This window comes from Pan paniscus, chromosome 13 (assembly GCF_029289425.2).
Source record: "Pan paniscus chromosome 13, NHGRI_mPanPan1-v2.0_pri, whole genome shotgun sequence".
Lineage (NCBI taxonomy): Eukaryota > Metazoa > Chordata > Mammalia > Primates > Hominidae > Pan > Pan paniscus.
Genome location: NC_073262.2, coordinates 133,965,490 through 133,988,566, shown reverse-complemented (window position 1 = coordinate 133,988,566; position 23,077 = coordinate 133,965,490). Strand labels below are relative to the sequence as shown.

Below are 23,077 nucleotides of genomic sequence, written 5' to 3'. Positions count from 1 at the left end.
CCCAGGCTGTAGTGCAATGGTGCGATCTCGGCTCATTGCAACCTCTGCCTCCTGGGTTCAAGTTCTCGTGACTCAGCCTCCCGAGTAGCTGCAATTACAGGCGCCCGCCACCACGCCCGGCTAATTTTTGTATTTTTAGAAGAGACAGGGTTTCACAATGTTGGCCAGGCTCCTCTCAAACTCCTGACCTCAGGTGATCCACCCACCTCTGCTTCCCAAAGTCCTGGGATTATAGGTATGAGCCACCGCGCCCGGCCAGTTAACTTATTTTAAATTGTAGTAAAATATGCACAATATTTACCATCTTTATCATTTTTAAGTGTAGCCCTGCCATATTTTAAGAAGGAACAACAGGAAACCTAGTAAAAACGACTCACATGAACAGCGGTACTATTCCCAGCACTGGTAAGGGCAGGGGTTAGTGCTGGGTTAGCCCTAGGACCATCGCATGGTCTTGGGGACAGGGCGGCCAGCACCAGCTAGCCTGGGAGGCAGCCCTCAAAGGCAGCCAGGGTCCCCCAGGGTTGGAGGAACTGGCAGTGCAATTCCAGGAGGGATAGCTGGCTTCCATATGGCGCCTTAAAGCCGGCAGGCAGCAAGGTCAAGTTGCAGGGTCAGGGTCAGCTGAGGCGAGTCAACAAGAAGCCCAAGGAGAGAAAGCCTGGGCGGCAGGGCCCAGGAATCTGTAACGTCCCACCCCAAGGATAACTGGAAGAGGACACCATCTTTTTGGAGAGCAATTTGCCACTGGGTATCAAAGCCCTTATGTGATGGTTATTAAAAATAATTTTTTAAAATTTGTTTTGTTGGCCGGGCGTGGTGGCTCACGCCTGTAATCCCAGCACTTCGGGAGGCCGAGCCGGGGGGATCACGAGGTCATGAGATCGAGACCATCCTGGCTAACATGGTGAAACCCCATCTCTACTAAAAATACAAAAAATTAGCCAGGCGTGGTGGCGGGCGCCTGTAGTCCCAGCTACTCGGGAGGCTGAGGCAAGAGAATGGCGTGAACCCGGGAGGCAGAGGTTGCAGTGAGCCGAGATTGCGCCACTGCACTCTAGCCTGGGCGACAGAGCGAGACTCCGTCTCAAAAAAAAAAATTTGTTTTGTTTTGTTTTGTTTTGAGACAGAGTCTCGCTCTGTCACCAGGCTCGAGTGCAGTGGCATGATCTTGGGTCACTGCAACCTCCGCCTCATGGGTTCAAGCAATTCTGCCTCAGCCTTCCGAGTAGCTGGGACTACAGGCACCCGCCACCATGCCCAGCTAATTTTTGTATTTTTAGTAGAGACGGGTTTTCACCATGTTGGCCAGGATGGTCTCGATCTCCTGACCTCGTGATCCACCCACCTCGGCCTCCCAAAGTGCTGGGATTACAGGCGTGAGCCACCGCAGCTGGCCCAATTTTTAAAATTTTATTATTTTTTTAGAGGTGGGGTTTTGCTAATGTTGCCCAGGCTGGCCTCACACTCCTGGCCTCAAGAGATCCTCCCATCTTGGCCTCCCACAGTACCAGGATTATAGGCATAAGCCACCGTGCCTGGCCCGTAATGGTTATTTTTATGTGTCAATTTGGCTGGGCCATGGTGCCCAGATATTCGGTCAAATATTATTCTAGACGTTTCTGTGAAGTTCTTTTTTGGACAAGACGAACATTTAAATCAGTGGACTCTGAGTGAGGCAGATCACCCTCCATAACATGAGTGCCCCCATCCAGTCAGCTGAAGGCCATAATAGAAAAAGACTGATATTCCCTGAGCAAGAAGGGGTTCTGCCAACTGATGGCCTTTGGACTTGAACTGCAACTCTCCCCTGACTCTCCAGCCTGCTGGTCTACCCAATCAGATTTTTTTGCACTTGCCAAGCCTCTCCAATCACATGAGCCAATTCCCTAAAATCAGCCTGTTTCCCTGGAGAGTCCTAACTAATACACCTTAAGCCTGTCCCCCTCTCCCTAGGACATGACTGTGAGGGGTGGGAATGAGCCTCCTCAGACCGGGGCTACCTCTGGCTGGCCCCTCCCACTGGCACTGGAGAAAATAGCTGAGGCAGGAGAATAGCTTGAACCCAGGAGGCAGAGGTTGCAGTGAGCCAAGATCGTGCCACTGCACTCCAGCCTGGGTGACAGAGCGAGACTGTGTCTCAAAAAAAAAGAAAAAGAAACGACACATGAAGCCCCAGGAGGCCGAGGAGCTTGAGACGTGTAGCCAAATGTGTGCCCATGGCACGGGAGCTGTGTGTGCAGCTGGTTCCTATCTGCTGTGTGTGCGGCTGGTTCCTATCTGCCTTTATCTGGTGTATTCTGTTCTGGCCCGTTTCCCCACCTCTGCCCCTTTCTGGGTTTTCTTATAATCCAGATGAAATGTGCGCAGCAATAACTGAGAGCCGGTTATGAACCCTCTGGGCAGAGTCGCCTAGGGGCCCTGAATGCTTTTCTTTGGGCTTAATGCAAACAGAAGGGACACAGGATCCTCTGCTGGGTGATGCTTAGCAGCCGGATTATGACTCAGCAGCACTGCAAACACAGGGAAAGATTCAGCATCTCCCGAGGCATTTTATGGCTCTTCCCTCCCAACACAATGTTCCTATTGATACGCTGAGATCATATAAGGGCCAGGCTGCTCTAATAAACAATCACCTACCTTGCAGAGCACCTCCCAACTTTCCCGTATATCACCCTTTACATTTTTTCCAGGACTCAGTCTCATGCGTTTCTGCGGCACATGACTTCCCCTATGTCATAGGTGACTGCCGTCCTGGACTTCCTTTCCACATGGTTTCTCTGCTCTGCCCTAATCTGGCCTCATCTCAGGCCACACCAGCGCCATTTCCTGGCCCTGGCTCCTGGCTGCCTCCAGGCTGCTGAGCTCACCATGCTGGGAGGATGGAGGGCCCTGAGGCCACCGGGGGCTCAGCTGACACTTACCAACAGCCGTCCACCCCACCTCCCACTGCATCCTTCCTAGAGCAGCCGGAGCATCCAGTGATAGGGGCCCAGCCTCCTAGGTCAACACAGGCACTGCCTGAAGCAGCCCCCAAGGTGGTCAGGGTGCCTCACGGGGTGGGCTCTGCCAGGCCAAGGGGCAGCTCCCTGATGCTCTGCCGAGGGCCACTTTCTTTCTTTCTTTTTTTTTTGAAACGAAATCTCGCCCTGTTGTCCAGGCTGGAGTGCAATGGTGTGATCTCGGCTCACTGCAACCTCCACCTCCTGGGTTCAAATGATTCTCCTGCCTCAGCTTCCCGAGTAGCTGGGATTACAGGCATGCACCACCATGCCCGGCTAATTTTTGTATTTTTAGTAGAGACAGGGTTTCACCATGTTGGTCAGGCTGGTCTCAAACTCCTGGACCTCAGGTGATCCGCCCGCCTCGGCCTCCCAAAGTGCTGGGATTCCAGGCATGAGCATGTGTTGTTTCTTTAGCTGGATGCATGAATGTGCCATTGGGAGCTGCTGTCCATCCTCAGGGACAAACGTGAGGGGAAAGGCATACATGTAGACATATGTACAATCTCTTCTCATTTTAAAAAAGTCACAGCACTTGCAAAAGAATCACTTCTCATCTGTGGCAGGACAAGATCTTTGACATTTGCTTCTGATCCTGTCCTGGGCCTGGGTGCGAGGAGCTCCTCAGACAGAGCCACCTCCCTCACCTGTCCTCAGGCCACGTGGAGGTGAACTTCCAGGCACAAGCACCCCACACCTGGCTGGGGCTGCTCTTCTGGAGTGGCAGGGCCATGCTGAGAAGGACTGACAGGTGACAGTCAAGGCAGCCCTGCCATCACCTTCCTGCACATTCCAGGGTGCAACTCAGCCTCTGTGGTCTGGACTGACATACTTCTTGGGATGCACTTTGGCTCTTCGCAGGATAAATGCATTTGTTTCTTAATAAATACATCTTTAAAGCTGGTCAACATTAGTTTTCTCCTGCTACTTAATCTAAGGAGTCTAAGAAGCTGACAAAGGAAAAGGAACATTTCACCATGGGGGTTGGGGGAAGGCACCATGATTGTAGGGTCTGGGCTTTTTTTTTTTTTTTTTTTTTTTTTTTTTTGAGATGGAGTCTTACTCTGTCATCCAGGCTGGAGTGCAGTGGTGTGATCTCGGCTCACTGCAACCTCTGCTTCCCAGTTCAAGCGACTCTCCTGCCTCAGCCTCCCAAGTAGCTGGGACTACAAGCACGTGCCACCACGCCCAGCAAATTTTTGTATTTTTAGTAGAGACGGGGTTTCTCCATGTTGGCCAGGATGATCTTGATCTCTTGACCTTGTTGTCCGCCCGCCTTGGCCTCCCAAAGTGCTGGGATTACAGGCGTGAGCCACTGCGCCAGGCAGGTCTAGACTTTTATTCCCCAGCCTCCGAGAAAGTAATTTTACAGCAAGACAGTTGCTGGAAGTCACTGGCACAGAGCTTGAGTGGCCATTATCCTTAAAACACCTGAAAGCCGGGCTAAGTAAACAGTGCCATCATTCAGTCTACCACTGACCCCAGACCTCTGCCCCAAGGGCTTCCTGCCCATCCACCAATTCTTCTTCTGGGTATGAGACCTCACCTGAAAGAGCAAGAGAACAGAGCTCGGGGAAGTTGAGGGGACAAACGTTCCCCACCAAAGCCACATAGAGAACCACTCTTTCTCCCTTTCTCCTACTTGTTCATCAACAAGTACTCTAACCACCTAGGCTAGGTGCAGAAGCACAGCACAGATGCCCTGCACTCCTGGCACTCTGTGCACACTCCTGCATGCCCTGCATTCCCTGCACTCCTTGCACACTCCCTGCAGCCCTGCACTTCCTGAATACCTTGCACACTGTGCACACTCCCTGCAGCCCTGCATTTCCCGTATACCCAGCAGGCCCTGCACGCTCTCTGTGCCCTGCACACTGCGCTTGTCTCTGAGGCAGTGAGAGGCAGCCACATGACAACACAGTGGGGTCTCCGCCCCGTGGAGGGACTGTGGCTTCTGTGAGCCTGGCAGAAGGGCGTGACCTGCACTTTGGGGTCAGGCAGGAGGAAGGGATGCTTCAGTGAGACCTGAATTGGGGCTGAAGTCAGCCTGACAAGAGATGGCCACTTGTGATTTAGAATATTACGGCATTCTAGATGAGGTATACCATATACATATGAGGTATATATATATCTCCCATCTAGAATGCCGCAATATTCTAGATGACGTTGCCAGTGAGGGAGGAAGGGGAAGATGGAACAACTTGTACTTCTCCCTCCTTCCATCCTCTTCTTCCTCACACTGAACCCCCAGGCTTAAAATAAGAGCTGGCTTCAGTGACTGACACCAAGGGGAGGGCACCTCTGGGTTGGACCCTGAGGGGTCTTTGTGCCAATAGAATCTTGGGGGGCCAGCTAGGCAACCGTGCTTGATGTAATGAGGTCCCTCAGGGTCGGCTGCCTACCTACTGTGAAAACAGTTATTTCTGGGGAGAGAGGGCTGTCCCCAGTGGGGAGCCTCAGAAATGAACTCAGCATTTGCAGGAAGTAAAAAGAAGTGGCCTATACCGGAAGCGTAGGTTTGGCCTGGCTGAACCGCAGGGGAGGATCCAGTCTGGACTGGGGGCATGAGATAGCTCTAGCCCACTCCTCAGAGGTCTCTCATTTTGAGTCCCCATTTCAGGGGGATGCTGAGAGCCTGAGAACCCCTGGTCTGGCTGACAAGCTCCTCTTCAGCCACAGAAAGAGGGGAAGAGGCCCAGGTAGGGGAGGTAGGTCCCTGGGTCCCCAGGCAGGTTGGCAGTGGAACTGGAGGAGTCCAGAGGCTTGGCCCCTCCCCCAGTAATGCAGCCACCTTTGACCCCTGTGCTTCTTAAAGATAGCTGGGACTGCCCCCACCCTTCCCTAGCCCAGGTCCTGAAGTCCTTCCCATCCTTCCCACAGTTCCGATTTCGGCTTCTAGCCCATCCCACCCAAGGAAGCTCAGCACACTCATCTGCGCCCCCTTTCTCTTACATCCTCCTCCTGTCTGCCACTCCCCATTGATTTCTCTTCCTGCCTCTTTCTCTCTCCGATTTTCTCCACCAGTGGGTGTAGGTTCTGCTCAGTCTTCCTGCCTGTCCTCTCCTGGGGCCCCCAGAACTAAGCTGATCCTGCTCCAGCCCCATATTTTACCGCAGGAGGTTGGCTTCCTTCATGGCCAGGAGGAAGTGGTGAGGGGCAGCTGGCATGTCTGGTGGTCAGGGACAGGCAGGGTCTGAGACCCAGGCCAGGCCCCTCTCCCTGAGCAGGTTTCTCCAGATCCAAAAGAAAGAGCTGGCAAGATTGGAAAGGTCCTTTCTAGACCCTAAAGAACCCCTAATAACCCACAGGGCCAGTCTGTGCTCACGTGGCACAGTGGAAGAGAGGACACTTTTTTTTTTTTTTCTTCTGCTCAGGGGTCCACTTTTTTCTTTTCTTTTTTTTAGTTTTTTGATTTTTTTTTTTTTTGAGACAGGGTCTCACTATGTTGCCCAGGCTAGTTTCAAACTCCTGGGCTCAAGCAATCCTCCTGCCTCAGCCTCCCAAAGTGTTGGGATTACAGGCGTGCGCCACCACGCCCCAGCCTGGAGGCCCAGTTTCTGTTTCAGGAAGTGACCTCTGAGCCAAACCATTTACTCACCTCCTTCTCCATCTTTCTGCCCTACAGCCCACTTCCTCCAAATGCAAAAAGCTGACAGGACACTGTCCCTAAGTCACCCCATCACCCAGCCCCGGACAAGTCCGCCTGGCAGTTTTGAAAACTAGTCCCATGGGCATGCTTCTGAGTGCCGTGTCCTTCCCGTCTGACTGATGGCTCTCAGGCAGCACAGCCCTCCGAGGTGGTCAGGAGTGGCGGCTGCACTCCGCTGGGAATCTTGACACTGCTCCTTAGCCTCCCCTGTCAGAGGCTGGGCCTCAGAGGAGCCTTCCAGGTCTCCTGGGTGCTCTGCATCCGGTGTGGGGCGCCCACTCCCAGAGCTCCGAGAGTCAGGTTCGAGGCCTTGTGATATCCCCCTTACCTGGTGGTCACTCCACTGCCTGGGTCCTGGGGCGCCTCCCTTGGCTGGCGGGGGGTCCCCGTGGGGGCTGGGCGAGGCTCTTCCTGGCGTCCTCTTGGGAGCCACTCTCCTGGCTTGGCGATGATGGCTGCTGGGGAGGAGGAGAGAAAGTTCAGTCCACATCTGCTCTGGAGCCCCTCTAAGGATGCCCTCTCCTGGGCTGGGCTGGAAAGCCAAGAAAAGCACGCACCCCAGGCCAGGCCCTGCGGGCTCCCTGGCGCCTGTGGCTTGGGATACTTGTTTACTCGTGCAGCCCGGGAACTTGCCAGGTAGCGGGGGATGGCAGGCACACTGCTGGCGGTGACAGGCACAGCCCAGGGAGGTTCAGATCACCCTGGCCGCTCAGCCTTCCTGGCACCCCTCAGCCTCTGGAAAGCCCTCAGAACAACGAATTGTCTCCCTGGGCCATGGCTAGGCGCCCCCAGACAGAATGTGGAGGCCCATTTGCTTATCTGAAACTCAAATGTAACTGGGTGGTGTGTAGTTTAATTTGCTAAAACCAACAACCTGAGAGGTAGGGTGCTCCTCACCGAGCAGCCCAAGGCTCCTTAATGCTGAACCCCTCGGTACACCCAGGGTGGCCAGGAAGTGCCCTCCCAGTGACTTGTGCTGTAGCTGATGCCCACCCAGAACCAGGCCACCCAGGACATGCAGGAGCCCTTCACGGGGAAGCAGACGGAGAATCCCAGATAGCATCATAGCATACGGAGGGCTCCCCAAGGGCCTGGGAACAGATGTTCCTTCATCTCAGATGCCACGCACCCCTTCCCCCACCCCGCCTCTCCTCTTCTCCTACAGCTGAAGGGGTCCATGTCACTGCTGCAGCGACACTGTGACAGAGGCTGCATCCGTGACTCCCTTAGGCCAAGCTCCTCTCAGCTCTTTCATTTTAGCAGCTCCTCTGTGGCTTTGCAATGTGATCTGTTTAATCTTAAATATAAAGGGATCTTCCCTGCAGGTTTCCCTGTAGCAAGGGGCTTTGACTTCCAGATAATTCTCTTTTGACCCAAACGAGAATCTATTTCTGATACCAGAACCCAGCGGGTGGCACTGGGCGGTCTCCACCTGGATCTGGGTCTAGAAATAGAGCTTCAGGACAGGAGGCACATGCTCAGTGTGCTTAGAATAAGGCCAGGAGAAAAAGCGTAGGTGTACAAGAGAATACTTGAGTGAAGTCACACCGAATTGCTGGGCTACACGCAGGGGAACCCCATTACAACGTGTGGAGTCACAAAGCTGTGCCCACGCCAGGCAAGTCCTCTAGGACCAGGACCAGGAGCTTCCCAGGGGGTGTGAGCGTAGGGGATGGGGTGGTCATAAAAAAGGAGGAACTGAGCTGGAGCGTCCCAAGACCATGAGGTGGTCTTGGTTCAGCTGTCCCCTTCTCCTCTCCTACTTCCTCCAGCACAGGCCACACTGAAGACTTTCAGAGGTCCCACCAAGAACAAGAGACCAGCTGAGCACGGTGGCTCACGCCTGTAATCCCACCACTTTGGGAGGCTGGGGCAGGCAGATCACTTGAGGCCAGGAGTTTGAGACCAGCCTGGCCAACATGGTAAAACCCTGTCTCTACTAAAAATACAAAAATTAGCCGGGTATGGTAACACATGCCTGTAATCCCAGCTACTCAGGAGGCTGAGGCAGGGGAATCACTTGAACCCCGGGAGGCGGAGTTTGCAGTGAGCCAAGATCGCACCACTGCACTCCAGCCTGGGTGAGAGAGTGAGACTCCATCTCAAAAAAAAAAAAAAAAAAAAAAAGAACAGGAGACCCCCCTAACTAAGACAGCCAGGAGCTAGGAGATGGGGCAGCCATGGGTGTGCACCGGGGGCTTCCTGGGACAGTAGTATCTCTTGCCTGCTGGTCCATTTCAGACAGGGCTGGGCATTTTAACTCCCAGGGCTATGAAGTCCCAAGGCATGTGATTTTGATATTGAAGATAGTCCTGGTTGGTGGGGAAATGAGAATAGCTTTCCTCAGGCCAATGTTCTGCAAAATGCTAAGCCATATTATTGGCCTTTTCCCTTGGGAACTATTTCCTGTTGGCATTTGGGGCTGTCTTTTGCCTAGAATGTACTTTCTGGGCCTGCACTCAACCGATCAAGCACTTTGAGGGTCCAACAGGTTCCTCCTCATGAGTTTTCCCTGAGGTGCTGACTGAACGCAAAGCGCAAAGGCTCTTCCTCAAGAAACTCAGCGTGAAGGTGGGGGTTTCCACGGGGTCTCTGGGTGGGGCGTTAGTTCCCAGCACAGGCCAGACTCAGCAGCGAGCTGTGTGCAAGGAGACCTGTGGGGAGCACTGCCTGGGGCCAGGATGGGCCTGGGGCAAGGTGAGTGAGAGAAGGGAAGTGGAGAGGGCCCCATGCCTGTAATCCCAGCACTTTGGGAGGCCGAGGCGGGAGGATCGCTTGAGCCCAAGGGTTCAAGACCAGCCTGGGCAGCACAGAGAAACACCTCTCTCTACAATCAATCAATCAATCAATCAATCAATCAATCAATCAATCAATTGAAGTGGAGGGGAGGGATGGAGAAGCAGGACTGTCTGGAGGAAGTCAGAGCAAGCTCCTGAGCAGGGAAGGAATGAAGCAGAAGGCAACATGGCTCAGGGGTGCCCATGCCCAGCCCAGCACTGCCCACTCCCTGCTGTCCTTGCTGCTCATCCCCCTCCCCCTCATTCATCCCCTGGCTTAATGGACTTAACCGCAGTCCCCCTATCTGCAAAGCCCAGATGGAGCACAGAAGCAGAGGGCTGTTTGCCATCCATCCCTTAGACAGAGGCAGGTGACAGGACAGGGAGAGGGGCAGGGAGGCCAACTGGGGAGACGCAACAGGCCGTGGGCAGGCCTGTCTGAAAGAAGGTCAGAATGGAATCTACTCCAGGCGTGGCAAAGGCTTACTCATGACCCAGAGGAAACTGCACCTGGGGCTTGGTTTTTCCAAAGGAAGAACTTTTTGTCAAGTAAAAGGATTTTAAAGGAGACTAAGAGGGCCAGGCATGATGGCTCACGCCTGTAATCCCAGTGCTTTGGGAGGCTCAGGCAGGAGGATTACTTGAGACTAGGAGTTCAAGACCAGCCTAGGCAACAGCAAACTTCGTCTTTACAAAAAATAGAAAACCACTTTGCCTGGTATGGTGGTGCATGTGTAGTGCCAGCTACTCAGGAAGCTGATGCGGGAGGATCGCTTAGGAATGTGAGGCTGCAGTGAGCTATGACTGGCCACTGCACTCCAGCCTGGGGGACAGAGTGAGACCTTGTCTCAAAATAAAATAAAATAAAGTAAAATAAAATAAAAGGAGGACTAGGGGTGTTGGCCTGAGGCTCAGAGCGGGCCTGGCAGGGCCAGGGAGGGCAGTGACTATTCCTGGTCTCTGGCAGGTGGAGAAGGGCAGGGCTGCGTGGGTCTGTGTCCTGGGTCCCAGCCAGGCTGAGCCAATAGGAGCAGGCTTAAGGAAGGGACACTCAGAACATGGTCTCAGCATTTGGGGCAGGTTAATGGGGGCACCGACAGCGGGATTTGGGAAAAGCACTGCTCTGCCTCCAGCTGGTCCATCTGGGGGCTGGTGGGCAGCTGCTGCCTCCCTAGGAAGAAGCACTGGCAACCGTCCGTGACCACCAAGGCTGAGTGTCCTGGTGGGTGCCCACCCTGTTCATGCAAGAACCCGGAATGTGCCTGGGCCCAGACTTTGTCAGGGCTAAAGTAAACTGTTCTTGAAAACAACAATAACATCAACATTGCGGCAGCTGCTCCTTGGCCATTTCCATCCATGCCAACCTCAAGTGCCTCCGCCCTGCAGGTAACAGCATGACAGCTTCCCAAAGGCACGTCCAATCAGTGCAAAAATAAAGGGCCTCTCAGTGGTCATTTTGGTAAAGCAAGGATGTTACCGCTACGTTACCCTGAATGTACTGTGGAGCCTTTTAGGAAGTCCAGGCCTAAGAACTTGAAATGTTTTAACTCAATGGCATTCAGTCAAATTGGCAAAACTTTTTAGACGCCCCCTAAGACCTCCACCCTGGCAGCAGAAATCTCTGGATAAATTACTAAGCTGCTCACCTTTGGAGAGCATATTAATATTTACAGCTTTAGTAAAGCACATGTAAAATAACTGATGATCAACGCTGGCAAAACCTCTGAAACTGCTCATCACCAAGAGACCCAGGGGTTGCAAATAACCCAGCCATTGCTGACTCGTCACTGGCTACCGCTCTGCACCTGGGCCTGGAAGCGTCTGAATCCAATTGTGAGCAGATGCAAGTTCTCAGATGTTTCTCAGACAGGAATCCAACCCGTTCCTCTGTTGTTTTTCCTACTCAAATGGAAATTAGAGTCTTATCTGAACTGCTCATAATCCTTTTAATTTCCTTTCAAAAATTAAAAAAAATACTTTGTACATTTCTGATTCAAAGTATATATATTTTTTCTGGCATCTAAAAAATACTTTTATCTCCCATCAGCCTCTGGTTAACTCAGCTGGAAGTTTCAAAGGCGTTTGGATCCCAGAGTTGTTTGTGCTCTTAGTTGCACATTTCTGCCTCCGTCCAGCCTTCCAGCAGGCGGCTGGCCTCCTCTGCACCAGAATCTGAGCTATCAGAATCAGGGTCACAGATCAACATCAGCCCGGGATTCCTCCTCCGAAGTTTCACATTAAAGCCGGCTTTCACCAGTCAGAAATCTTGCCCCAGGAGCTCCCAGACGGGACAACAGGCAGTGCTCTGAGAAGGGGACGCAGAGGACCAGCCCAGCATGGGTCTGGCTGTGGGCTGGGAATCCCGTGAGCCTCTGTGACACGGGGCTGTTGCTGAGACCAGAGGGCTTCCCAGGAGCAGACGTGCGTCTGCCACTCCTGCTGCTGTTTTGCGTAGGTTTTAGACATCACAATCCCAGAACTGACCCAGTGTGCTGCCCACGTTCTTACATGAAGAGGAGACGCAGGACTCCGGGGTGCTGGGCTTGCCCTCCCTGTAGACAGCCTCGTGAGCGGTTGGCAGGGCCTGCGGGTGGCCGTTTCTGGCGTGCTGGGCTGTCTGGGGAGGTGTGTGTTGGTCTTCCACCCTGGAGAAAAACATGAAAAACGGCAGTAAGTATAGCCAGCCAGGAGATTCGGACTGCTGACTGCAGCATCACAAATACAGGAGGGGGCGGTGCCTCAAAGTCTTGTTAAACCATCATTAGCATATCAGACCTTTTAAAGGGTCTTGGCAGGAGCCAGGAGGCTGACCCTCTGAGGCAGTAGCCTCCCCTTGCTCCTGTTAGCCCCCTTCTGTATTCACAGTGATACATGGCGTGGTGTATTCCTAACACACAATTACGTGTTACGACCCTGGGTGACATGGGACCATGACATTTCAAGCAAACAACGTAAGGCACGGATCTGCTGGTTTCTCCAAGGATGAAGCAGATGAATGAAGGGATGAATCCAACCAGAGAAGACATAACATGTCATGTCAGCCGTGGCAAGTGTTGGCCAAGAACGAGACTGCAGAACTTTCTTCTTTTTTTCTTAGAGACAGGGTCTCACTCTGTCGCCCAGGCTGGAGTGCCATGGTGCAACCACAGCTCACTGTAGCCTTGACCTCCCAGGCTCAAGTGATCCTCCCATCTCAGCCTCCGGAGTAGCTGGGACTACAGATGGGCGCCTCCACACTCAACTGATTTTTTTATTTTTTGTAGAGACAAGGTCTCTCCATGTTGCCAGGACTGGTCTCGAACTCCTGGGCTCAAGCAATCCTCTCACCTTGGCCTCCCAAAGTGCTGGGATTACAGGTGTGAGCCACTGTGACTGGCCTAGAACTTAACTTTCTTGTAACACTACCTAAAGGATGTGTGCAGAACAGCTCCTTTGCAGTGCCTCATGTTGGCACCCAAGCTGGGGGAGACACCTTCGCCCAGCAGACAAGTGCTGAGAGCTTCATTGCACCAGATCCAGCCAGTTGCGAGGGCCAGCTGGCTGGGACAGCCTCATTGGGTCAACCTTGATCACAGATCTCCGAGGAAGGCCCTCCAGTTATCTGTAAGGCAACGGAGCCCTCACTCCCCCTTCAACAAGGAGATATGGGCCACCTACTCCAACAAGGGCTCAGTGGGGAACACACGACAAGCTCATGCCTGCCTAGGGCTGGACCCTGCAAATGGTTGTTTTTGAATGTCAATTTCATATGTCTGGCTAGGCGTGGCGGCTCATGCCTGTAATCCCAGCACTTTGGGAGGCCAAGGCGGGCAGATCACTTGAGGTCAGGAGTTTGAGACCAGCTTGGCCAACATGGTGAAACCCCGTCTCTACTAAAAATATAAAAATTAGTGGGACGTGGTGATGTATACCTGTAGTCCCAGCTACTCAAGAGGCTGAGGCAGGAGAATCGCTTGAGCCAGGGAGGCGGAGGTTGTAGTGAGCCAAGATTGCACCATTGCACTCCAGCCTGGGCAACAGAGTGAGACTCTGTCTCAAAAAAAAAAAAAAAAAAAAAAAAAAATTCACATGGCTCAACCCAAAGTCAAAGATAAGGAGCCTGAGGGGGGCAGGAAAGTCTTCCCGAGGTGGGCAATCAGTCTTTTTTTTTTTTTCTTTAAATGGAGATGAGGTCTGTGTTGACTTGGCTGGTTTTGAACTGAGCTCAAGTGATCCTACCACCTTGGCCTCCCAAAGTCCTAGGATTACAGGCGTGAGCCACCACACTCCTAGCCAACTCAGTTTTGAACTCTTTTCTGAGTTTTGAACTCAGTTCTGCCAGGTGCCAGAAGAGGGAAGGTTTTCCAGCAGAAGTAACACCATGAGCAAGGTGAAGAGGGGAAAAAAATCTATATATCTATATATGGGGTGTGTGTGTGTGTGTGTGTGTGTGTGTGTGTGTGTGTGTGTATGCTGCATTGTTACAGAAAGATTTAAAACATCACAAAATATGGATGTCCCCTACCTCCCTCTCCTGAAAAGACCTGTGCGACAGTAGTGTGGAGGGGGCAGGGTGTCCTGGGGGGCTCTGATGCTTGTGACAGGGGTGTCAATTGAGAAGCAGTCTGTAAGGCCCGAATTTAAACTTGATCCCCAAGTAATGGAGAACCAAAGGAATGACATTCCCTGCTAGAAACATCATTCCATCCACAGTCGTGGAAGGTAGCCGGTGGCAGGGAACACTGTTAGGAGGAACTCCCTGAGCCGTGAAGGCCAGTGGTGGGCAGGACGGGGTGGGAGGAGTGTGCAAACCTGCTGGACTCTGGCTTGGCTGTTTGCGGGCACTCATGCCATGCCCTGAAGCAGGGGACTCAGATGGCAACTGTGTCGTTCTAGGAAATGCTGAATTGGGGTGCTGTAGGGACATCTGGGCTGAGTGTGGGTGTCATGAGTGAGTAGTGGAAACTAGGGAACAGGCAGGATGGAGTTAGGGCCTTCACTGGGGCCTCCAGGGAGGAAGGGGGTGAGAGGCCGAGGCCAGCACATGGAGACTGGGGTGGAATGACTCCTAGGAGGGGTCAGCAGCCGGCAACTGAAAGAGTGGGGACAATGTGCCCTGAGTGTCCTCCGGGGTTGGAAACTGGAAGGTCACCTGTGGTCTTGGCAGAAATACCCTCTGGAAGTCATCGCCTGGCCACGGAGGGCTGAATGGAGAGGAAGATGGGGCAGGGACACAGCCAGAGAGGGCCTGAGAGGGAGGAAGGCACAGCCCCAGAGCCTGTCAAGAGGCCCAAGGAAGGCAGCGGGAGGGGAGGATGAAGACAGAGCAAAGGATGTGTCCAGGGATTGCACAGAGATCGGGGAGACAGAAGGATCTGGAACCATCGAAGGGGGCAGGGTTGGGTGGGAAGAAAATGGCCAGGGAGGCGCAGCTGATGCTAGGCTGAGGTGGGGTGGGAGAGCCCCCATTGCACAAGGCAAATGTGTTTACCTGCAACCTTTTTTTCCTTGATTATAAAACCAGTAAGTGTTTTTCATGAAAAATTAGATAAATATATAGAATATATAAATGACCTGCACTCCCAATATCTAAGCACAACCACTTAACATTTGATTTTTTAAAAAATCTTTAAAAATATGCAAATATACACTTAAAAATTCTAGCTGGGGTTCACTCTAAATGGCCAGCATGCTATGTTCACAGCATTCCATAATCTGCTTTTTCACTTAGCAATATATTGTGAGGCTCTTCCCATGTCATTCAATATTTTTCTAAAACATCATCTTCCGTACTCTTTTGTGTGAATATATCATAATTTATATAACCAGCCTCCTATTTTGCGAATGTAATTTTTCTTTTTCTTTTTTTTGAGATGGAGTCTCACTCTGTTGCCTAGGCTAGAGTGCAGTGGCATGATCTCGGCTCACTGCAACCTCTGCCTCCTGGGTTCAGGTGATTCTCCTGCCTTAGCCTCCCAAATAGCTGGGACTACCGGCGCCTACCACCGTGCCTGGCTAATTTTTGTATTTTATTTATTTATTTATTTATTTTATTTTTGAGACCGAGTCTCGTTCTGTCGCCCAGGCTGGGGTGCAGTGGTGCGATCTCGGCTCACTGCAAGCTCTGCCTCCTGGGTTCACGCCATTCTCCTGCCTCAGCTGGGACTACCCGCCACTACGCCCAGCTAATTTGTTTTGTATTTTTAGTAGAGACCAGGTTTCATCGTGTTAGCCAGGATGGCTCGTTCTCTTGACCTTGTGATCCGCCCATCTCGGCCTCCCAAAGTGCTGGGATTATAGGCGTGAGCCATGGCGCCCGGCCAAATTTTTGTATTTTTAGTAGAGACGGGGATTCAACATCTTGGCCAGGCTGGTCTGGAACTCCTGACCTTGTGATCCACCTGCCTTGGCCTCCCAAACTGCTGGGATTACAGGTGTGAGCCCCCGCGCCCGGCCTGGGAATGTAATTTCTAATTTTATGAATAATATTGCAACAAATAACCTTTTGTGTGTATATATGGTTATCTATTTATCTATATCTATGTCTACCTACCTACCTATCTTCTATCCATCTATCTACCTACCTGTCATCTATCTATCTATCTATCTATCCTGTGAACATCTGATTATTTCTCAGTATAAAATCCTAGCAGTGGGTGCGGTGGCTCACGCCTGTAATCCCAGCACTTTGGGAAGCCAAGGCGGGCGGATCACTTGAGGTCAGGAGTCCCAGATCAGCCTGGCCAACATGGTGAAAACCCGTCTCTACTAAAAAAAAAATAAATAAATAAATAAAATAAAATAAAATTAGCTGGGCGTGGTGGCAGGCGCCTGTAATCCCAGCTACTTGGGAGGCTGAGACAGGAGAAAGGAGAATCGCTTGAACCCAGGAGACCGAGGTTGCAAGAAGCTGAGATAGTACCATTGCACTCCAGCCTGGGCGACAGAGCAAGACTGTTAAAAAAAAAAAAAATCTTAGCAGTGGAATTACTGGCTCCAAAAGTACTAGTGGCTGGGCTGGGCATAGTGGCTCACACCTGTAATCCCAGCACTTTGGAAGGCTGAGGTAGGAGGATTGCTTGAACTCAGGAGTTCAAGACTAGGCAACATAGTGAGACCCTGTCTCCACAAAAAATTAAAAATTCAGCCAGATGTGGTGGCGCATGCCTGTGGTCCCAGCTGCTTGGGAGGCTGAGGTGGGAGGATGGTTTGAGCCCAGGAGGTCAAGCTGCAGTGAGCTGTGATTGTGCCGCTATACTCCAGCCGGGGTGACAGAGCGAGATGCTGTCTTAAAACAAAACCAAAAAAGTCCTGGTATTCTGAATGTGTGCAATACATACTGTCATTGTGTCCTCAAGAGGACTAAGATTCTAGATGTATCCACACTCCTGGCAACAGGATACCAGAGGGTGCTGGTGGTGAAGGGAGGGTCATCATTTTTTTTTTGTTTTAGTTACGAATATTTATGTACTTACTGGTTCACCAAGCATATAATAACTCCAAATCAGTAAAAACGAATGTCAGAAATGGCAGCATGGCTATATAAATTAGGGTATGTAAATATAATATAAATCATTAAATCATCTTTTACAGGATGTTCAACAATGCAAAAGAAAACAAACAAAAATCAAACTGCAAACAAACCATATATACATGTAGACACATACACAAACACTAAAAGGTTTCTTGTTTGCTAAAAATATAAGTAGGAAAAAACTACACTAAATGTAATACACTAAAATGATGATCATAATTCTCTCTGGTTGCTGGAATAAATAATTTTTATTTTCTTTATATTTACTTGTTCCATACATGTTTTGGACTACAAGTAACAAAAGTTCAACACCACTGGTTTAAACGGTAAGGGAAATGTAATATTCAACATAAACAGAATTCCAGAGGGAGCGAGTACAGGGTGGGGAATGCAAAGCTGAGTGACTTTGCTGCAGATCCAGGTTCTCTCTGCTGGGTTTCCCTGGCCTTCCTGGTGTGGTTTTGCTTTTGTTCTTAGAATTGTCACTTTGTGGCCGGGTGCAGTGGCTCACGCCTGTAATCCCAGCACTTTGGGAGACCGAGACAGGCGGATCACGAGGTCAGGAGATCGAGACCATCCTAACACAGTGAAACCCCGTCTCCACTAAAAATACAAAAAAATAGCTGGGCATGGTGGCGGGCGCCTGTAGTCCCAACTACTCGGGAGGCTGAGGCAGGAGAATGGCGTGAACTGGGAGATGGAGCTTGCAGTGAGCCGAGATTGTGCCACTGCACTCCAGCCTGGGTGACAGAGCGAGACTCTGTCTCAAAAAAAAAAAAAAAAAAGAATTGTCACTTTGTGCAAATAGGATGGCTGCAGGACCTCCAAGCATAGCATCTCAAGCAACAGTCAAAGCCCAAAAGGGGAAAAGAAAGTACAGAGTTTCTCAAGCCCTTCATAAAAGTTGGAAAATCTTAGATCCCATGGCTGGAATGGATTGCATGCCCATTGAGATCATCATTGACAAGGGGAGTTAAATTTAAAAAACTGGGCTAAATTAAACACATCCAACCTCCAGGGCTGAGAAGGGTCCTGACCTTCCCTCAAGAACATGCCCACCATTGCCTTGAACATACGAAGTTTCTTTTTCTTTTTTTTTTTTTTTTGAGACAAGGGTCTCACTTTGTTGCCCAGGCTGGAGAGCAGTGGCACAATCACAGCTCACTGCAGCCACGACCTCTGGGACTGAAGCAATGCTCCTGCCTCAACCTCCCAAAGTGCTAGGATTGCAGGTGTGAGCCACCATGCCTGGCCTCAGGTTTCTCCTAGCAAGGAAATGTATCAAACAAGACCTAAAGAACTGGAGAGTCATCCTGTACTTGCACACAGGATGGTTGTCTTCATTTTCTACTGCTGTTCTAACAAAGTACCGTAATATTTTTGTTTTAATTTTCAATTTTTAAGGCCAGGCACAGTGGCTCGCACCTGTAATCCCAGCATTTTGGGAGGCTGAGGCAGGCGGATCGCCTGAGGTGAGGAGTTCAAGACCAGCCTGGCCAACATGGTGAAATCCCTTCTCTACAGAAAATTTAAAAATTAGCCAGGTGTGGTGGCGGGTGCCTGTAATCCCAGCTACTTGGGAGGCTGAGGCAGGAGAATCGCTTGAACCTGGGAGGCGGAGCTTGCAGTTGCCAAGCCTGTGCCACTGCACTCCAGCCTGGGCAACAGAGCAAGACTCCCCTCAATTTTTTTTTTTTTTAGATGTTTGTGGGTACAGTAGGTGTATATATGTATAGTATACGTGAATTGTTTTGATACAGGCATGCAATGTGTAAGAATCACATCATGGAGAATGGAGTACTCATCCCCTCAAGTATTCATCCTGTGTGTAAAAAAAATTCCAATCATACTCTTTTAGTTATTTTAAAATGTACAATTAAATTATTATTGACTATAGTCACTCTGTTGTGCTATCAAATACTAGGTCTTACTCTTTTTTTTTTTTTAAGTTGGGGGTCTCACTCTGTTACCTAGGCTGGATTGCAGTGGTGTGATCTCAGCTCACTGCAACCTCTGTCTCCCAGGTTCAAGTGATTCTCCTGCCTCAGCCTCCCGAGGAGCTGGATTACAGGCACTCGCTACCGCACCTGGTTAATTTTTGTATTTTTAGTAGAGACAGGGTTTTACCACGTTGGCCAGGTTGGTCTCGAACTCCTGACCTTAAGTGATCTACCCGCCTTGGCCTCCCAAAGTGTTGAGATTACAGGCATGAGCCACCATGCCTGGCCCATTCTTTATGTGTTTTTTTGGCACCATTAACCTTCTCCAACTCCCCTAGCCACCACCCCCAACCAACCACCCTTCCCGGTCTCTAGTAACCATCCTTCTACTCTCTATCTCCATGAGCTCAATTGTTTAGATTGTTTAAGTAAGTGGGAACGTGTGATGTTTGACTTTCTGTGCCTGGCTTATTTCATGTAGCATAATGATCTCCAGTTCCATCCATGTTTTGCAAATGACTGGATCTCATTCTTTTGCACTGAATAGTACTCCATTGTGTATATGTACCACATTTTCTTTGTCCATTCATCTGCTGATGGACACTGAGGCTACTTCCAAATCTTGGCTCCTGTGAACGGTGCTGCAGCAAGCATGGGGTGCAGAGCTATCTTTGACACATGGACTTCCTTTCTGTTGGGTATATACCCAGCAGCGGGACTGCTGGATCATGTGGTAGCTCTATTTTTAGTTCTTCGAGGAATCTCCAAACTGTTCTCCATAGTGGCTGTACTAATTTACATTCTCACCAACAGTGTATGAGGGTTCCCTTTTCTCCACATTCTTGCCAGCATTTGTTATTGCCTGACTTTTGGAGATAAGCCGTTTTAACAGGGGTGAGAAGGTATCTCAGTGTAGTGTTGATTTGCATCTCTGATGATCAATGATGCTGAGCACCCTTTCATAAGCCTGTTTGTCATCTATGTGTCTTCTTTTGAGAAATGTCTATTCAAATCTTTTGCCCATTTTTTTAATCCAACTATTAGACTTTTTCCTATAGAGTTGTTTGAGCTCCTTTTTAATTCTGATTATTAATCCTTTGTCAGATGGGTAGTTTGCAAATATTTTCTCCCATTCTGTGGGCTGTCTCTTCACTTTGTTGATTGTTTCCTTTGCTATAGAAGCTTTTTAACTTGATGTGATCCCATTTGTTCATTTTTGCTTTGGTTGCCTGTGCTTGTCAGGTATTACTCAAGAAATGTTCGCCCAGAACAATGTCCTGGAGACATTCCCCAATGTTTTCCTGTAGTTGTTTCATAATTTGCAGTCTTACCACAAACTTAGTGACTGAAAACAACACAAACTTGTCTCACAATTATGGAGGTCAGGAGTTTACAGTGGGTCAACAGGGGTGCATTCTTTCTGGAGGCTCCAGGAGAGAATTTATTTCCTTGCCTTTTCCAGTTTCTAGAGGGTGTCTGCATTCCTCGGCTCATGGCCTTGCATCACTCAGACTTCTGACACAGTTGTCACACCTCCTTTTGTTTCTGACACTCCTGCTTCCCTTCAGTAAGGCCCCTTGTGATTACATTGGGCCCACCCAGATTATCCAGAATCATCTATCTCTAGATCCTTAACTTAATCACATCAGCAAAGTCCTTTTTGCCATGTAATGTCATTTAGTCACAGGTTGTGGGGATTAGGATGTGGACATCTTTGAGGGACCATTATTCTGTCTTAACATATAAAATTAATATGATGTAATGCTGCACAGTGACTTAACATTGCAAAGATTTCAATCATCTCCAAAACATTACATAAATTTAATGTGATACTAATCAAAATCCTAAAAGGATTTTTTAAGGAAGTTGCCAGACTTATTTTTAAATGCTTACAGAAAAATAAAGGTCTCTACATAGTTAAATCAGCTCTGAAAGAGAAAGCCAAAGTCAGGCAGGGAGAGAGGATTTTTCTATGCAATATTTAGATATGCTAAGAATCTGTGCAATAAACACTGGTGTGGCAACAGGCAACTGGACAATGTGTCAAAATAGAGAGCTAGGGTGACTGGAGGGGATATAGAATTAAAGTGGCACCTTGAATCAGTGGAGAAATAATGAGCTGTTTATAGGTGGTGTAGAGAAGAGTAGCTCTCTACATGGAGAAAAATAAGCCAGGATGCCTATCTTACATCACATATAGTAGTCTCTTATCTGTAGAGGATGATGTCCAAGACCCCCAGCATTCAAACTTTGTAGAGGTGAGCTCGAGATGCAAAGGCAGAACTGCAAATCTTGCACATCAGCATCGTGTAGCCCATCTGGAGTACCCATGCGCTGGGGAGAGTGCCCACTGCATTCCATTGACCACCTCTTTCCCTACCACACAGCTTGGTCTGTGTGCTTCTGAGGGCAGGGAGTCACATCTTATTGATTTCTGCAACCCCAGCAATGAGAACACCATATGGCAGAGAAGTGATAAAAATGTTTGTTGAGGCCTGATAAGGGAAGCTGGTGACGGGGCGACTGCATCATTATAGTGGGAAGTTCCATGGTTTCAGGAAAATGAGCTGCCCTCATTACCTGGCAGCTTGCCACAGCCAAAGATCTTGATGGGGCCACCCCCACATATCAGAGGGGAGACAGATGTGCTCCCAGGCATGGAAAACATCCTCAAATTTCTCTACAAAGAAGAACACCTGACCCAAGAATTAACTGTGCCCACTGGTTAGCCCCACATTTATTAGATTCCCTATCCTTATCTCTGATTAAAATAGCCTTATGTCATTGTTGCCTCTCATGAAAGCAGGGTTTTAATTATTTTAAAAAATAATTGAAAAATACTTTTAAGACAATGATTCAGTGTCCTCTTTCCCATGTCAAGCCAAGAGGAATTTTATTAGTTCCTGTTGCTACTTCCATTTAAAAAGGTATTATATTTATCAACTAGATTTACTAGTAATTGGTAACTGGCCGTATTGCTGGATGAAAACCAAATGATCCAAAACCACTCAGATGTAAAGAACCTTTAGGGGACAATTAAGGAATACTATAATACTATATCCATATTATTACTGTCAAATTTCTTAGCTGTGATAGTGGGGTTATGTGCAAAAGTCTACAATCTTCTCTCAGATAGTTGAGCAAAAAAATGTATACGCATGTAAATTACGTATCATACACACAGAAGGAGAGCAAGAGAGAGAGATAGGGCACACAAATGTTAATTGAAAGCTCTTCAGTGTAATTTTTTTTTTTTTTTATTTTTTGAGACGGAGTGTCGCTCTATCGCCCAGGCTGAGTGCTAGTGGCGAGATCTCAGCTCACTGCAAGCTCTGCCTCCTGGGTTCACGGCATTCTCCTGCCTCAGCCTCCCGAGTAGCTGGGACTACAGGTGCCTGCCACCATGCTGGGCTAATTTTTTGTATTTTTAGTAGAGATGGGGTTTCACCATGTTAGCCAGGATGGTCTCGATCTCCTGACTTTGTGATTTGCCTGCCTCAGCCTCCCGAACTGCTGGGATTACAGGTGTGAGCCACCACGCCCGGCCATCTTCAGTGTAATATTCTTTAACTTTTCTGTAGGTTAAAAACACTGATTGTAAGTTTAAGAGAGAAAAGGGCATGTACTAGTTTATATATCAGTAACTAAAAATAAACACCTAGAAATATAAGCATATCATACCTAATTATGAAATCAAACCAAACAGATCTCAGAGCACTCATCTATGGCATGGGCCCTGAAACATTTATAGGACAAATCCCAGATGGGCAACAGAACTCATCAAGGAGCTGGGTCTGTCTTGCCTGGTGTCCCTGGTGTCCGTGGCAGCACAGAGCTCCATGAGGGCAGGCATTTCTGAGTTTTGTTGCTCAATTCCGTTGCCTGGTTGTTCATTACAAAATTGCAATAGAGTAAGACTGGAAAAAATAAAGTGCCCAGTTTCAGGGGATAACTAAGTAAAACACGGTATATTCTTTTAAAAATTACATGGCCATTATTTTTTGAATGAATATATGGAGGTTTTTAGCCTGCTCTCTGTAATATTTTGCTGTAATATTCTCTCTAGACAGGAAAAGAGAGGCCACCCAGACCACAGAAGTGGCTTCTCTACCACCCACTGGACTGTCTGATCTGGGGCTCCCTAGCCCACAAGGGGTCTAGGCCTCCAGGGAGACCAGAGGCTCTACGTAACGAGA

General features: G+C 49.5%; 1 protein-coding gene across 18 annotated transcripts in view; it reads right to left on the bottom strand.

The window, feature by feature from the left end:
- The window catches only part of ARMC9 (armadillo repeat containing 9), a 190,006-nt gene that overhangs the window by 26,532 nt on the left and 140,397 nt on the right, over positions 1-23,077 (bottom strand). For 12 of the 18 annotated variants that reach the window (XM_063595609.1, XM_063595613.1, XM_055109209.2 and 9 more), the window contains 2 exons: positions 11,937-12,073; positions 6,980-7,109 (listed from right to left, as the gene is read on the bottom strand). In XM_063595609.1, the coding sequence (XP_063451679.1) occupies positions 6,980-7,109; positions 11,937-12,073 (267 nt within the window). Of the gene's footprint in view, positions 1-1,439; positions 4,549-6,979; positions 7,110-11,936; positions 12,074-23,077 lie in introns of those variants that run through there. The other 6 variants (XM_063595612.1, XM_063595608.1, XM_055109208.2 and 3 more) reach the window with 3 other exon arrangements.